Raw genomic sequence first — 12,500 nt, forward strand, 5'->3', positions numbered from 1 at the left:
AATCAAATCAAAGGTGCACACACAGATATACATGTTTTATAAGACGCAATACTGATGTCAGTGCATACATTTCTTAGGCCTATTGTAATCTGAACCACAATAATAATAACAACAACAAAACAAACAAACAACAACAGCAACAAAAATGGGAAAAAGGGAAATGAAACACAGACAGACAGATGGCAAATTAACTGTAACCAGATTTAGTAACAATAGTAACTTCCGTAAGAGCAGTGATGGACCTGGTCCATACTAGACCAGCACATTCATCAAATTATGCACACTTGTTCAGAAGCAGTTCATTAGCTAACAAATAATCATACCTGAAGCCACAATAAAAGAACTCAAATCATTCGGACTCATGGTCACTTGGCTTGCTGACATGCAGGGTCTCTAAATCATTATGGTACAATTTCTTACAACACCTAGAACTTACAGTTCTATAGCTACTGCAAACCATGATGCCTGTGCAGGCTACAGTCCACACCTCAAAGTGTTCCAGTGTCAATTAAAAAGAATAAAGAATAAAGAATATAAACAAAACGTTTTTAAAAAATCAGTGAGCTTTGTTGTGTTCATTCATTAATAGAGGTTTCTACAACTTATACATCCTGGTAGTCATAACAGTATGCTCACCTGCTTGTAGCTTTACTGCATTTATATACTGGCTTTGAAATACTGGGTCCCATGTATTCTGGATTTGGTAAATGAACTTTCTTTTCATTTTCTTTTAACTTTCTCTGTTAATTCTTTCTTTTAATTTTGGGTCTCATTTCTGAGGAAGGAATGTCTGTTCGGGTAGCTTCCATCTTATCACTAGCTGCTTCCACACTAGCTCCTCCCACCTTCTGGGATTCCCGGTGTACCAGCACTTATTCATCAGTCTCCACCTTCAACTGAGCATTAGTGAATGTGTATTGAATGTTGTCAAAGGATACATGATAGTATTATAGGAAATACAGTGGGGAAAATAATTATTTGATCCCCAGCTGATTTTGTAAGTTCACCCCCGTACAAAGACATGAACAGTCTATAATTTTCATGGTAGATTTATTTTAACAGAGAGAGACAGGATATCCATAAAGAAATCCAAAATAAAAACATTAAATAAAGGTTATAAATTAATTTGCATTTGATTGAGCGAAAAAAAAAAAGTATTTGATCCTCAAGCAAAACGTGACTTAGCACTTGGTGGAGAAACCCTTGCAGGCAAGCCCAGAGGTCAGACGTTTCTTGGTCACTAATTTTGCGCATGTCTCAGTGGGGATTTTGGCTCACTCCTCTTTACAGACACTCTCCAAATCCTGAAGGTTTTGAGGCTGTGGCTTGGCAATTTGAAGTTTGAGCTCCCTCCACAGATTTTCTATGGGATTAAGCTGTGGAGATTGGCTAGGCCAGGATCTTAATGTGCTTCTTCTTATGCCACTCATTTGTTGCCTTGGCCATATGTTTTGGGTCATTGTCATGCTGGAAGACCCATCCATGAGCCATCTTCAGTGTTCTGGCTGAGGTCAGGAGGTTCTCATTCAAGGTTCTATGGTACATGGCCCTGTTCATCAGCCCCTCAATGTGGTGAAGTCTTCCTGTACCCTTTGCAGAGAAACAGCCCAAAAGAAGAATGTTTCCACCTCCATGTTTGACAGTGGGGATGGTGTTCTTGGGGTCATATAAAGCATTTCTCTGCCTCCAAACATGGCGAGTCGAGTTGATGCCAAAGAGCTCAATTTTGGTCTCATCTGACCACATCACATTCTCCCAAGCTTTCTCTGAATCATTCAGGTGTTTCTTTGGCAAACTTTATATGGGCCTGTACATGGTGACTGTGCTCCCAGCTCCCTTGAGATCATTAACAAGCTCCTCCCATGTAGTTGTGGGCTTACACCTCACCTTTATCAGAATCATCCTTAACCCACCAGGTGAGCTCTTACATGGAGCTCCAGAGCGAGGGCAAGTGACTGTTATCTTGTATTTCTTCCATTTTCAAATTATTGTGCCAACAGTGGTCTCTTTCTCACCAAGCTTCTTGCTGATGTTTTGCAGGTCTACAATCTTGTCCCCGATGTCCTTTGACAGCTCTTTGGTTTCGCCCATGGTGGTCGAGAGGTTTGAATGGAAGAGACTGATTCTGTGACAGGTGTCTTTTATACACATAATGAAGTGAGATTAAGAGTACTTTCTTTTTAAGGGACAGGACTCATTTGTGTGTTTCTTGGGCACATAACCAGTCTGTGGGGGTCCTGCTGGTTGGTAGGGGATCAAATACAAATATTTCACTTAAACAAATACAAATTAGTTTATAACCTTTATGTATGTATGTATTTATTTATTTATTTATTTATTTATTATATTCTGTCTCTCTCTGTTAAAGTGTTCATGTCTTTGTAAGGGGGTAAACTTACAAAATCATATTTATTTTCCCCACTGTATGTCACCTGTAGGTGATGTGGTGGTTACCTCTTTTGATCTAAAGGCACACAAGAGGTCATGCAGACTGCAGCTGATCTGCTCACATTGATGCTAGGATAATAAAAGCAGCTTACCTTTGTCAGCATAAATCCTAAAATCCATACAACTGCACCCCTCCACCCAGGGCCACTGGCAGATCAGTTCTACAGTATCACTTGTCATGATACTCTCATAGTTGAAAAGCCTTCTTCTTTTCCAAAAGTCCAAAGAAGGACCATATAACTGGATCAGGCAAAGCACCCAAGGCAGTCTGTGATGTGGAAAGCGTAGCCTCGATACCCCAAACTCTCTCGCTTTATCCCTATTTAACTGCTTGTCTAGTTCACCAGCCTTGCAGTACTGCACGATCCTTTTTAGAAGGCAGATGTCAGTGATTTAACGGGTCTTACCTTTCCTTCTCACAGTGCACAAGGGGTAGGGCACAACACAAAGGTGCTTTAAAATCCCTCCGTGAACTTTCTATAATACACACCATAACTCAGGAACGGCCATATTTCAGCTAAGAAAGCTCTTGTCACTTGCCAAAGAATTTGAGTTGCCAACATTTTGACGGTTTAATGTTCCAGCTATGCCGCAGTACACTGGACCCGAACCCTTTGACTCTTACGAGTGGATGTGCAATGAACAAAAACGGAATTGATAACGAAAGGGAGATACCAAAAAAAATTTGTTTGGTGTGTTTGGAAGGTTGAGAGAGCTAAATGCAGTCTTAGCATTTTCAGTCGTTGATGGCCAAGTCCAACTTAGAGAGCCAGTATGCCTCAGTAAAAGCACAAAGAGCAGAACAGCAAGCTGTTCTACAATTAGGAGTTACATTTCATGATTTATTATTTTATTTTTTTTTGCAGTTTAACAGTCTGCACAGTCCCAACTACTTTAGAACTTACATTATATTTGGTAAAGAGTCGTAACTTAAGCTGTTGTTTGCAAACACTAAAAAGGTTTGAGTGTACGCCCTTCTGGTAGCCCCCTGCATCAGGTTTGAGTGTACACCCTTCTGGTAGCCCCCTGCATCAGGTTTGAGTGTACACCCTTCTGGTAGCCCCCTGCATCAGGTTTGAGTGTACACCCTTCTGGTAGCCCCCTGCATCAGGTTTGAGTGTACACCCTTCTGGTAGCCCCCTGCATCAGGTTTGAGTGTACACCCTTCTGGTAGCCCCCTACATCAGGTTTGAGTGTACACCCTTCTGGTAGCCCCCTACATGAGTGGTTCAACTAAAATCTCCATCTGGTCCTGCAAGTGGATCTTAGGACACATAAAAAAGCTAGATTTTCTGGCAGAACTTCAAAATCAAGTCTTACCCTGCAGTCAACAAAAGAAGGCACTTTAAAGTAAGTTCAGGAAGTTCTGTTGTAGACAGTAAATCCTAACTTTTTTCCCCTTTTTTTAATCCTATGTTAAAAAGGTAACCTCCGACATGCAGGAATAGTAGAAAAAAGGATGAGATGAGGTGTTGTTTAATAATGTATACAGTCAAAATTACCACTATGGCCTTTTAAGATAGAAATACTCAGAACCTTTCTGGGCTTTGTACTAAAATTTTCAATAACTGAAGTTAAAGATTGGTAGACATAAAGAGTTTAATTTTTTTTAAAGCTATTTACATCCCATGGTCAAAATGGTCTCAGTCATTCCAGTGTTAACCACCTTCTCCATTAAATCACAACTGAGGCTCCTTCACCCATTCCTTCGATGCCAGGCTTAGTCCATATGTTTCAAACAATTAATAATAATACTTATTAATAGTATTCATCCCCTGAGCTCAAGAAGAAAGAAAGTCCTGAAAGTAGTAACCATAGACCCATTATCAAATAGTGAAGATTCAAAATATGGTAGCAGATATTTTTCATGGTCTTTTTCTTTTTGAATAAATTTATATTGCTGAATGATCATATTTATCCCATATTTTAAGCGCAAGATCAAGCTGATAAACCTCACAGACATTTTAAATTGACATTTCTGCTTATCTTTTCCAAGGGGGCCTGGAAGTCTGCTTGGCACTATAGCTGTTCATACATATGAACAAAAGTATGCAGACTGTACTAACCAAAGGCTGTAAGCAAAAGTGTAAACAGAGCCATCTATTAGAAGATGTACTACAAGAATATATACATTTCATCATACATTGAAATACCTTCTGTATATTTTCCAAACAAAGTTACAGCCATACGAGCTGGCTGGTTAGGAGTGGGTATTGCATATGCTAAATATGTGCCTATGGCTGACTGGAAGTGGAATGAGAAAAACATCAAATAATACAAATGACAAAAAAAGAAAACAAAGCCGATACAGGTGAACATTTACATAACCAAAGCCATACAGCAAGGCGGATAACAGGCAGCCCTGGACCAGATTTACAGTCTGTACTTCATTGGGAGCGGCAATAAACTCACAATCTGCAAGACAAATACACAAGTCATGCGACCTAATTGTTCCAAAGCAATTTACATACCTGAAATCCCAACAAAAGAAAGTTAATCAGGGTTCACACCCAATTACCAGGCCTGCAGTCAAGCAGTCCTAATGTTACAAACACAATTACTAACACCACATAAAACTCAAGTATCAGGATCGTCTCCTAACATGACAAATCGCATTTCTTTACATGTTTAGTTTCAGATGATGGCATCTCATCTTCACCTGAAATGAGCTTTAATAGCCCCACTCACTTTTTTTTTTTTTTTTTCACAGCATGTCGTTTCTGGAGTCTGCACACCTTTGTTAGTTTTGCCAAGTGCTGCACATATGTCACAACTCATTTGTACTTTGTGAATTCCAGAGTTATCAAGCTATGGCATTTTCTTGTCAATGAGTATAAGTGTGTGTGTGTGTGTGTGTGTGTGTGTGTGTGTGTTCACTGTCCTTTTGGCCCCTCTAATTTATGGCTATTAAAAATCTTCTGATTCCTTTTCTGCACACACACACACACACACACACACACACACACACACACACACACACACACACACACACACACACACACACACACACACACATATATATATATATTAAACATATGTGTGTGTGTGTGTCTATTTGTGTGGATCCCCATTTGAGCGTAAATGTCTCAGCTCATCTTGGTATTGTCGTGTAAACCTTCCTTTGAGAGTGTTCATTGTGGTTCAAGTGACATGATTACATTCCATAATTGTTACACATTCGTCAGCTGTAGCATCAAACTGCGAGTCTCCTGTGCCGTCACATCCCAGAGGTGGTCTATTGGATTCAGACCTGAAGGCCATGGAATTACACCGAACTTGTTGCCATGGTCATGGATCCGTTTGAAAATGACTTGTGCTTTGTGATGTCATCATGCTGGAAGTTGCCTTCAAAATGGGTAAATTGTGGCCATAAAAGAAGCAAATGGTCACTAACCAAATTCAGAGTGGCCGTGGGGTTCAAATGATTCATTGGAATTAAGGGCCCAATGTGTGCCAAGAACACATTCCACAAACCGCTACACCACCAGCAGCCTGAAGTGTTGACACAAGGCACAAAGCAGGTTGGATCCTTGGATTTGTGCTGTTTACATCAAACTGTGCCATCTGTATCAAGATACATTGGACCTGGCAGTATGTCTGCAATCTTTCACTGTCAGCTTTGATGAGCCTGTGCCCACTGTAGCCTCAAATCCTTGTTAAAGTCTGACTGGAGCAGAACACAATGTGATCTTCTGTCCAAGCCTTGACCTGCTGGTCATTCTGAGATGCTGGTTGGCTCATCACGGCTGGAAAGAAAAGGTTATTTCAGTTACCGGAGCCTTCCTGTCGGCTTGAACATGTCTGGCCATTTTCCTGTGACCTCTTTCATCAACAAGTCGTTTCTGCCCACAGACCTGCTGCTCAGTGGATTTATTTTTGTGTTTTTGCGGAGACTGCTGTGAGTGAATATCTCAGGAGATGAGTAGTACCTGAAATACTCAAACCAGCACCAACCATACTACGGTCAATGTCATTTGATACATCTTTTCCACATTATGAAGTTTATATTTTCCCCATTATGAAATTAAACATTAACTGAATAATAACAATATCATATCAGCATATCACCCATATCAGAATAATTTTATTCTCTCTCTCTCTCTCTCTCTCTCTCTCTCTCTCTCTCTCTCTCTCTCTCTCTCTCTCTCTCTCTCTCTCTCTCTCAATGCCATATAGAGTACCTGTCAAACCAACTATTTTACAATTTTCAACATTTTACAAAACAATAAAATAACACATAGGATTATGCTCTATTAAACAAATATCTTTTTTAATTGATCTTTAAATCTTTGTTTAATTGTTTAAACAAATATCTAACTAGCTACCCTTTAATTTGATGACAACTTTGCATGTTCTTGGAAATCTCTTAACCAGCTTCATGAGGCAACTAATCACAAATTGTGCACAGTAGACTGGAAGGTGATACAGGTGCAGTCTGATGTGTCTCACCCTCTGGTATTCCCCTCCACCCTCCACCCCCCCCACACACAGACACACACACACACACACACACACACACACACACACACACACACACACACTACATTTACTGTGGACATTTCCTCCTTCTCAGTGGCTATGTAGTGAGTGATGTTTAATGGTTCAGACTAATTTTAGACTCAGATGCAGGTTCATTAATACGCCACACTGCAGCTATTCTTGAAATCACTCCAGGAACCCATCACACCCAGCTTGCAGAGTGGGGGAAGCATTTTAAGGGTGACCGTTGTGGTATTTTTTCTTTGTATTTTTTTTTTTTGGACTCTCCAGTATGCTGCCAGGGCATGGGGATGCTACAGAGTCTCACCTAACAGGCTGATCTCAAGATCTCAAAAGCTAGAACTGGTGACAGCATCCACACTGAGCCACAGGTGGGCGAGAATGAGGTGTCATGCACCATGCCAAAAAGAGGCTGAGCGCCGTATCTCAGCCTGGAGCTGAGCAATGAGGCGTTATATTCTTAGATGTCTTACATGTCTTATTTATTTTTGTTTATAGATGACCAATGATCTAGATAAGCTTATGTTTTTGTGTAAGAAAAGTAAGTTTTATTGCTGGATTTGCCCTTTTATGTCTTTATTGTACCAGTATACGAATCTAACAGATATACAGGTAGAGGCAGAAGTTTAAATTACATTTTGAACATTAAAATAGATTTTTTAATTAAAGCTAAATAGAGTATGATTTTACCTCTTAATTTATTTTCTACCGTAATGTAGCAACGTACATCTAGTATGGATCTAGTAATATGCCCTTTATATGCAGCATGTGACTGTATTGCTTATTGAACCTTTATTTCTGCATGCCCCACATGTAATATTTCTCTACCACCCCAGTAAGGATGACATAATGCAGTACTGAAGGCCAAAGTGTTGGGTTTATGGGTCTGAGTGTGGGTGTACACAGTTAAGATCCAATTTCGTAGAAGCTGTGATTGGTCTTTAGCTGATGAATCTCCCTTGCCATACGCAGCCTGTACTTGCTGACTGTATATGCAGAGCGGCTGGTTCAGGAGCGATGGCACGTGCGTGTGTGTGGCGGCGTGTCCTCAAGGTGAAGGCAGTTTATTGCGCTGACAGCCGTGCCGCACACAGCCGTAATTGTTTGGGGTCCTAATAAATCAAAGGTGTCTCTAGAGTTTATTTATTTAGAGAATGAATTAATCCTTCCCATGAGCATGCTTTATGTGTGTGCGTGCGTGCGTGTGTCTGTGCGTCTCTAGGTGTCTTGTCTGTCAGTGTATACGTGCTTACCTCCTCTTTGACAGGGTGGTGTATGACTGCACAAGGCTTGACGTCAGAACAGAATACTTGTCACTATCGTCAGCCCTTGGGATATCTTTCTCTTTCTCTCTCCCTCTCTCTTTGCTCTCTTTTTGTCTCACATGCTGCTTCTTTAGGCCCTTTTTTCCTGAAATTCCATGTTTCTGATGTCACCGTTACTGAAGAGAGTGACACAGACACACCCACTCATGCGTGTGCTCTTAAATCCTCCTACTGTGATGCGCTGATGATGCGCTTAACGCACTATTTGTTTATAAACAGATTATGGCTGTTTGTAGGAACGCTAAAGAACTTTCTTAGATGTCACTAAGGCTGGCTTAACACTGTGCAATTCCTGAGTGGTCTTATTTGTTTGTTGCACTGCATCATATGCTACAGCTGACATCGTGACCAAACTCCATGGCAGACTGCAACCTCGCTTGTTCTGTCAATAGACTATATGATGAAAAGTTTCTGACGATAAACCCATGGTGCCAGAAAATTATGACTTTCTGCTTTTATCTATATGCGACTCGATTCCTTAGTAAAAAGGAGACATTTTCTCTGCTGCCTTAGTTCAGTTTTGTTTCGCTGTACTGCCATTTTTTGTGGTTGGTGCAGGAGGCGTGTTTTGTTCCGGGCTGTTCAGGGTCTGTTCCCTATCGGATGTTTTTAGATGTGCGTCATACCAGTAGTGGGATTTTGGAACTTTCTGACAGTGCCAGAAGATAATCATAATAATCCATGATAATCTTTGGCTGCAAAGGTTCTAAGTCAACCACTATGGATCTTGACACATTACACACTCCAAGACCACAGATTTTTCATTCTTTCTCAATTAGCGATTGCCGTCTGCAACAGTGTAACTGTCAAAATAATAGCACAGTGTAAACCCAACTTAGCAGATCTGCGGAAGTCTCCACCTCAGACTTGTGCACTATAGAGGGCCACAGGTATGGTGGCACACACAGAGAGGAGGAGAGTTACCAAAATGATTCCCATATGTCTTACCGCACCTCCCACCACTGTACAGACTTCCAATATTTTTCTTTCTCTTGCTCTCATCCCTTCTTCCCTCTGGACGGCTGGTGCATTTATGGAAGGCTCGGAGGTTCTGACAGGGAGACGGAGCAGCACAGGCCTCGTACGGCTCCTGGACGCTGTTCAACTGGACACAACGTCAGCTCTGTGCGTCCCTCCTGCCTGAGGGGCTGGTTTTTGCTGTCATTGCTACCTGAGGAGAAGCGTTAGCTTCAGTGGTTGCGTGCTGTTACACTGCACACTTGTGTCTTATTCTGTTGTCAGCAAGCATGCTGTCTTCTGATTGCATGCTTTGTGGGTTCAGGACCTTTCTTTGCTCTCTAAGGCTATATGTAGTGAGATTTCAATTTGCCATTGTAGAGTGTGCTGAGCATACTGTGTGCTTGGTGGTCCAATTGGCTTCGGTTTAGTGGGCAATACAGCTGTTCTTCCAGTATTAACTTGACTTTATTAGATGGAAATAGGAAGAAGCTCTTTTAGTTACCAGTCTAAGAATGGAGTTACAGACAAGTGAAGGAGGCTGTCATGAATGCAGCAAATTTGCTTTTCTAAACAGGGTTTTTCTGCTGCCTTTAGCTGATTAGGTGTGGTTTTCTCTTTCTCTGCTGTTAAGATCCTCTCTGTGCAGCTCTGTGTAGCTCTGTGCAGTGTTGGCACACAGACCCTGTTACATTTTCCATGACACGATGGGGATCAGGCAGCTTCATGCGTGCAAATTTGAGAGTGTGTGTGTTATGTTGGTAAAAGCCCAGGATGTGTCCTGATCATCATGATACTGTCTTCTCTTTATGTGCTTTTCCCAGAATCTCAGTGTCATGTGGCAGGCTTCATGAACAGCATATGCATGTTTGCTTGCTCAAGGTTAAATACGAAGGACACTGCACTGCAAAATGGTTTATTAGTTTTAGAGTGTAGCACTAAAACCTGAATAAACGTTACATCAAACACAGTGTCATGCCGTATACACCTGAACCCCCACCCGCATACATAACTTTTGTTATCTATGTGACCATAAAAGTGTCGTCATAAAATATAATAAATGCAACAAAGATTGATGAAACTTTGTAGCAAAGATAATGAAGCTAACTGCTGAGTATGTGTATGTGTGTGTGTGATTTTCTTACTTGCTAGTTTATGTCTCAATTAGGTCTCAAAGCTCTCAAAGCATGCACTCACTCAGGTGAAGTTCATGCAACATGCACTCAGCACAATCCTTTGTGATGGACCAAATATCTCTGGTATTTTCAACGGACAGAGCAGACAAAGCATTAAGTCTTCTGTAGTAAGCCTTCAGTTTAGGAAGTGCTTGAATTTCCTGAGCATCTTCACAGCTACCTCCAGTATACCACAAAATGCGTAAACACCCAAAGCCTCCTCCAATGTAATGTTTATGCTAGAATAATAGCCAAGACTAAGAAGAATCTTCCCAAACTTCCCAATAACTTAGCCAAATAAGAATCTTCCCAATAATCTTCCCAATAATGATAAAATTCATATTTGATGTATTTTAATGGAATTACTTTCATATTTTAGAATTTTATACATATAAACAATGAATATATCATATTTGACATATCAGTTTAAAAACCATTGGCAACATGTAAACCTAAATGTAATGTGTATGTGCTTGGATTTGTGGTCTGTTGCCTCTGTGTGGGCTTGGAGTGGCATATTCTGGATTTAAGGACTCCGACATTTGCCATCTGAAGTGTTTCCTTTTAAACACAGTAGACTGGAAGGTGATACAGGTGCAGTCTGATGTGTCTCACCCTCTGGTATTCCCCTCCACCCTCCACCCCCCCCACACACAGACACACACACAGACACACACACACACACACACACACACACACACACACACACACACACACACACACACACACACACACACACAGAGACGCCCTTGTGTCAGTGCAGGCAGGTGAACAGGCATATTCAACTATAACCAGTTCTATAACTGGCTATTTTTGAATGTGTCCAGTCTCTGCCTTCTTTTCGTCATGGGAAGACACCGTTCCCATTTCCAGTCTGGGTCCCTGGAGTAACCATGACTGAGAGAGTTACACAACTGGTAGCCATAGTGAGATACAGTAATTAGCTACCCGAGGGTCTGGTTGTCCTAGAGGATAACTGACAAATGATTGAAAACGTTCTGCATTCACACTTATCCTCTTTGACATGCTTCCATTACAGGGAATTACTGTCTTATTCTCTCTCTAGGGTTTAAAACCCTCTTTCTCGTCCTGAAATAGTTTGTTCCTTAACACCCCTTGCCCCCCAACAGATTTGGTCGCCCCGGTGTGGAATGCTACTGTCAGCATGAGAGTGGAGCGGCCGTTATCCAGTTACAGTTCCTTATCAATGAGGTGAGTGCATTTGTGTAGTCTCTCTTTCTCTCTCTCTCCTCACTGAATGCTTGTGCCCCTAAATCCGCTGGGATAGCTCCGGTTATCCCGCATGAGCTGTCAAGAGGCTCCCATGATCCATTCTCTCACGCCCTTTGTTGTCAAGAGCTCGCTTGGCCTCCTAGAGGGAGTCTAAGTAGGGAGCAAACAGCACCTTTTTCACCCTTAGGTCCTCCCTTAAAAGGGGCCTGTTCGTACCTGTTGCACACAGTTTCCATGTACTGCACACTTCTTTGTGTCCTGCTCATAAGTAAAAATGTGTATACAGTAAAAACAGAATGGTGCTCTGCTTACCAGTTCATCACACATTCCAAACACAAACCCGATCCTTTATTTTCTAAGACTAGCTGGTGTGCATCCCTGAAGGTTACAAGGCAGACTGTGTTCCCTCCAAAAACTTGTTTTGAAATAAAAACCTAAAATAAAAACTAATTTTCACAGTGTCGTGGGTCAAGAGTATGCCGAGATGTCTTCCCCTCCATCGACTCCGGCAGTGGGCCAGCCATGCCACTGGGTCCCACAGACAAGGAGGTTGCACTGCACTTTAAGACTATTGAGGCAACTCTGCCCTCAGTTTCACCTGCTAACATAGACGGTGCTAGTGCATGGGTGTTATAGTCCTATGAATTTGTGTGATGGCAGTTGATGTTGCTGGTACATACAATTATTGGAGACATATAGAGGCAATGTATTGTCCACATTGTAAATATTTGCTAATGCACTATGGTAATTGTCCAAAGTGTTGCACTTGTCACTGATTCATGTCAATTTATTCGTTTTCTTAATCAAAATAAATAACACTGTTTATAGTTCTGAAGAGACCAAAAAGCCAACAATAGTATTG

At 41.4% G+C, this 12,500-nt stretch overlaps 1 protein-coding gene across 5 annotated transcripts in view; it reads left to right on the forward strand.

Annotated features, from left to right (window-relative positions):
* Nucleotides 1–12,500, forward strand: part of stxbp5a (syntaxin binding protein 5a (tomosyn)) — a 75,734-nt gene that overhangs the window by 16,687 nt on the left and 46,547 nt on the right. For all 5 annotated transcript variants that reach the window (XM_035529109.1, XM_027015519.2, XM_035529110.1 and 2 more), the window contains exon 4: nucleotides 11,536–11,617. In XM_035529109.1, the coding sequence (XP_035385002.1) occupies nucleotides 11,536–11,617 (82 nt within the window). The remainder of the gene's footprint in view (nucleotides 1–11,535; nucleotides 11,618–12,500) is intronic.

Source organism: Electrophorus electricus, chromosome 8, assembly GCF_013358815.1.
Source record: "Electrophorus electricus isolate fEleEle1 chromosome 8, fEleEle1.pri, whole genome shotgun sequence".
NCBI lineage: Eukaryota > Metazoa > Chordata > Actinopteri > Gymnotiformes > Gymnotidae > Electrophorus > Electrophorus electricus.